This window comes from Sprattus sprattus (assembly GCF_963457725.1).
Source record: "Sprattus sprattus genome assembly, chromosome: 19".
Taxonomy (NCBI): domain Eukaryota; kingdom Metazoa; phylum Chordata; class Actinopteri; order Clupeiformes; family Clupeidae; genus Sprattus; species Sprattus sprattus.
In genome coordinates this window covers 10,589,259-10,594,258 of record NC_137917.1, presented here as the reverse complement: position 1 = coordinate 10,594,258, position 5,000 = coordinate 10,589,259, and the positions used below count along the sequence as shown (strand labels likewise).

The window sequence follows — 5,000 nt, the reverse complement described above, 5'->3', positions numbered from 1 at the left end:
CACATACACTCACATGCGCACACACACACACACACACACACACACACACACACACACATATATATATATAAATACCCTTCTTCTGCAAGCAAAAAGTTCTTCATTAATGATCTCACTGAAGCAACCAATTCACACAAACACACCTGCATCTACCAACTCCCAAATAAACATCACACACGCGGATCTAAACACACCTGCATCGACCCCTCCAAAATAAACACCACACACAGACTGATCTAAACACCTTTCTTCTGCGGCAAAGGCAACAACCTCTCCGCTAATGACCTGGTGTTTTATTTATTTTATTTCTGACAAAAAAAATTGATATGAATTTGACAGTGCTCGAGCGAGCAAGTTCAGGGTTTGCATGAAAAATCGGGAAAAAAAACTTTAACTTGTAGTAAAAATATATAAATGAAAAACGACACATTTCACCAGGGGCCTCTGCGAATAAAACAATCACTCAGGTAGAATGCCTGCAGTGCCTTGCCACTGTTTCCAGCCCTTCGTCTCGCTCCTCCAAGTGCGTTTGACCTCTGGCTCCCTGGCTCCTCTTGCAAGCTACATGCACTTTAATGAACCTGAGAGGGGCAGCCAGAATCACCCTCCTTTTTTTCTGCCCGAGCTCGAGCTCGATGTCTGGGAGACTAAACACGGCACACTTTTGTGAACGTTCAGCCAACTCCATAGAGCTGCTCCAGCTTCTAGGGGTGTTGCGCCGAACAACTCCTGACACCCCGACCCACTGCTCCACATCTCACTGCCTGCTCCACTTCTGAGGAGTTGGCGCGTTTGCCAATCAGAGTCTGTCTCTGAACGTTAGCGTCAGTGCTTCGGCCGGTCGGCGCAGTAAAGCTGCGCTGTGTGACGCGGTGCGGTCTAGCGCGCCACGGCCACGTCCAACTGAAGTGTTACCAGAAGCCTCTCCATTTCTGCTCTGGAAAGGGCGGTGAAACAGAGGGTCAGAACAATTGCTAGAATATCACAGGGAAATATCCTTACAACTCCCCAGTTGGGTGAACAAGAGGTCTGTGTGTTTTTCCCCTTCATCCCTCCCTTCATCCCTCCCTCCCTCCCTCCCTCCCTCCCTCCCTCCCTTTTACTCCAGCATAATGCGATTTTCAAATGCTCGGGTTCCAGCAGCCGGTCACCCTTTCTTGTATATTTTTGTGAGAGGATACTAATTCACCCGCCGAGCCGCACATAGCAGTAGCATGACACCAAGGCTTACATCTGGCATCGGCCAAACGGCAGAGAGGCCATGCCAACTCCCCCTCGTGCTGTTCAAAAGTTACAGCTCCATTCTGGCCTGGCACACACGCACACACGCACACACGCACACACACACATACACACATACACACATACACACATACACACATACACACACAAGGGCACACATACAGACACAGGCACAAGCATACTGACAGACAAAAACACACATCTATTCACACATGCACTTTCAGACAGACAAACAGACACACACATTAGCAACACTGGGTCTGGTCAGTAGGAGAACACGGAGGAGGGGAACAACACGTTCAAGATGGTCAAGCCAAACTTCGTTTCGGCCATTTTGTGAGGGATCCCTCTCTTTCTTCTTCTCCTTTGCTTTTTTATTTGATCAATAAGTGTTGTTTCTCTTTTGTCATCCTCCGCTGGAACCTTGGCAGATAGAGGAGATCGGGACCCTGAACACGATAGTCTGTGTGGAGTTATTCTGCCCGCTGCTTGACCGAGTGTGTGTCTGTGTGTCTGTGTGTCTGTGTGTCTGTGTGTCTGTGTGTCTGTGTGTCTGTGTGTCTGTGTGTCTGTGTGTCTGTGTGTCTGTGTGTCTGTGTGTCTGTGTGTCTGTGTGTCTGTGTGTCTGTGTTTCTGTGTGTCTGTATTTTCAAGGACAGACAAGGGGAACACACTACGGTCAAACTGATGTTCAATGTCCCGTTCCCTCGCAGGCCGTCCCTGTGCACTGATGTGGAGAACCGCACGCGGAGCGAGCGCAGAGATGATGAGTCACTGAGGGGACAGGGTAGATGGGGAGGTTGGGAGGAAGTGGGCTGGACCCTGCTGTGTGCTCCGCAAACAAACACACAGGCCGCACTCACGTACAAGAGTCAAGTGGCAGACACAGAACTACCACGATACTGCTAAAAATCTCCAATGAACAGGAAAGCATGAAGCAAGACAAACCGAAAAATGTTTGGGGTCATTCAAACCAAAAAAAGAGCATCTTTATTCAAAAAAGGCAGGGAACCGAATAAAGATTTGTGGTCACGCAAACAACAAAGAACATCTTTATAATTGAAATGTTTATCTTTGGTAAGAGCTATTTCAATTTGACCAGAGGCTCCGTTTGCTCAGTTTGGTGACCTGGTAATTTAGTGAGTTTGGCAAAACTGGCATCCTCACCTGGGATGCTGACCACCACCTCCCTGGCGCTGCCCGCTCCCTCCTCGCCTTCGCCCTCCTTGTGGGCACCGATCTCGCCGTAGTACAGTGCTATGGCCAGCTCCATGACGCGAATGAACATGGGCAGCTGCTGGTCAGTCATGGACAACTTCAGGCTCTCCACCATGGTCTGGAACTGTGTGGACACATACGCACACACACAAACACACACACACACACACACACACACACACACACACACACACACACACACACACACACAAACACACAAACACACACAAACTCACACAGCCGTCAGTCAGCATGAAGAAACGCAGACTAGCCCCCAACCCCCATCCCCGAAACCAAAAACCACAGTAGCGGTCCAAAAACGTCCAGACACAACATTACTGAGATGTCTCAAATGGTTCATCTCATAACATGTATTTCCACTATCCCACAAGCAGAGGCATCTTGACATGAGGATCCTACTGTGTCCCTAAGAGAATTGTCGGTTCGCTTCTCTCTCAGTCAGGTTGTGTGGAGGCGAAATTAGTGAATCCGCAGAGACAAACGAAAATTACAGGGCGAATCCCCAAGTTTATGCAAATGAGAACCACATGAGAAACAATCAGTTGAGCGTGTGATGGGTTTGGTATGTGACATTCTCTAAAGAGGCGGGAGTCAAAATTTAAAATAAAATATTGACCAAGACGGCGGAGGCTTAAAGAGGCTTAAAGAGGACTTATTATGCTTTTTTGCGATGTACAACATGTGAAAAATAATGTCTACATGATACGTAAGTGTGAATATATTGATATAATTAAACGATGCCTGGGCGACCTTATTGTCTCCATGAACACAAATTGTTATTTCTATTAAACATCAACTTAGTCGAGGCAAAAAGACCCCTGTGGATGTTTATTGCTTGCTGTTTGCTGTTTTCACAGCCACGCCCCCAGAGCGAGGTGGTAGGGCAAAATTTTCGGGTGTCCAAACCTGGCATCAGACTACCAGTGACGAAGGGCTTGACTGGGGAAGAAGCCACCTGCCCTCTATGCATGGAATATTAAGACAGTGCCGTTAGAAATTAAATTATTAACATGGCCACGTTCCATTCCCCTTAACCACTCTTACAAAAAGTAAACAAGTCAGGCCACTAGCAACCTCACTTAGGTCAGGCAGTGCAATAGAGAGACAGAAAAAGACAGAGAGAAGAGGGAGGGGGAGATGGAGAGTGAGATAAAGACAGTGAATGAGAGAGAGTGAGATCGATAGAAATGGGAGAGAGAAGGTTGAGAGGAAGTTAGAAGCAAGAGGCAGGAGGGAGAAAGAGAAGGGAGAGATGGAGAGAAGGGAGAAATGGACAGAGAGAGATGGAGAGAGAGAGACGGAAGGAAGAAGCTAGTGAGCTGAGGAGTGAGAGAGAGATGACGACCACATGTGGAAGAACGCTCACTTTGATGACAGCCGGTATCTTGGAGTTGATGTTGTCATAGGTGAAGTGCAGGCGTGTTCTGAAGGAGCACTTATAGAGCAGCGGGTCCTGGTAGAACTCAATCTTCCCACTGGCGTTCCTCTTGTCCAGACACACCGTGCAGTCCGAGAAATTAATCACCTTTCTCAAAACCAGATCAGGAGCTGGACAGTAGAGGGAGAGAGATCATGGCACAGATGCAAAGGAAGAGCCAAGAAGTGAGACAAAGGGAGAATGAGACAGAGACAGACACAGAGAGAATGAGACAGAGACAGACACAGAGCGAGATAGAGACGTTTATTAACTGATGTGTTTTTTACACACTGGCCATGTAGGGATTGAGAGCAACTGCATTGAGACAGACATTAATATACATGAAATACATTTGTTCTCCACTGCACAAGTGTTCAAGGAATCCTTTCCATCCAGACAGGGAGAGTGTTGACACAGGAAATAGAGGGCTAGCCTACGGCTCAATCCCAGGGCCAATTATTGCACTCATCTGTTGATATAAATTTTGACCCATTCAGATGTTTAAAATACTACGGCCCATAAATCAACAGCTCCTTTGATGTAGCTTTCTGGAATATGAACCACGGCTGTTTTCAGAACTGTGAGTTCAAAGGCAGCCACCTTTACAAGCGACTGGCGCTTCTATTGTTGCTTATTGTCGCCATTGCCAACCTACTGAAAGCATGCTCTATTAAATACATCATGTGTGCTATTCCTGCTATTGATGTTATAGGTCACAGTGGGCCTATTGAACACATCATATCGGAATGCTTCATAGGAATAGACTACTAGTCAACGTCTATGGAATGCTTAGTGGTATTTCCGCCTTTACATCCTGTTCGTCCACAGCCGAGCCTACGCTGTTCGACGCATGGAGCAGAGCACTGGCAAAGAGAGTCTCATCAATGAAATAGACTGCTTGTGTGCATTAAGGTTACGTTTATTCTCCCCTATGTGCTCCGAACATGCCCACAGTGCTTAGCTTCAGATTTAAGGCGACCTCGAGAAAGGTGTGGTTGAGGTGTGATTTATTTAAAACTGAACAAAACTGGGTCACACCCTTGTTTATTTGGGTTGTAGAGGGAGACTCACCAGCTATGTCCATGAAGGCCCTGTCCCACAT

The 5,000-nt window shown here is 47.2% G+C and overlaps 1 protein-coding gene across 1 annotated transcript in view; it reads right to left on the bottom strand.

Moving 5' to 3' along the window:
• Nucleotides 1–5,000, bottom strand: part of vps13b (vacuolar protein sorting 13 homolog B) — a 338,610-nt gene that overhangs the window by 299,799 nt on the left and 33,811 nt on the right. Inside the window, 3 exon segments of the mRNA XM_080857284.1 lie at nt 2,410–2,584; nt 3,848–4,029; nt 4,970–5,000. The exon segment at nt 4,970–5,000 is cut by the window's right edge and continues 137 nt beyond it. Coding sequence (XP_080713410.1) covers nt 2,410–2,584; nt 3,848–4,029; nt 4,970–5,000 — 388 coding nt within the window.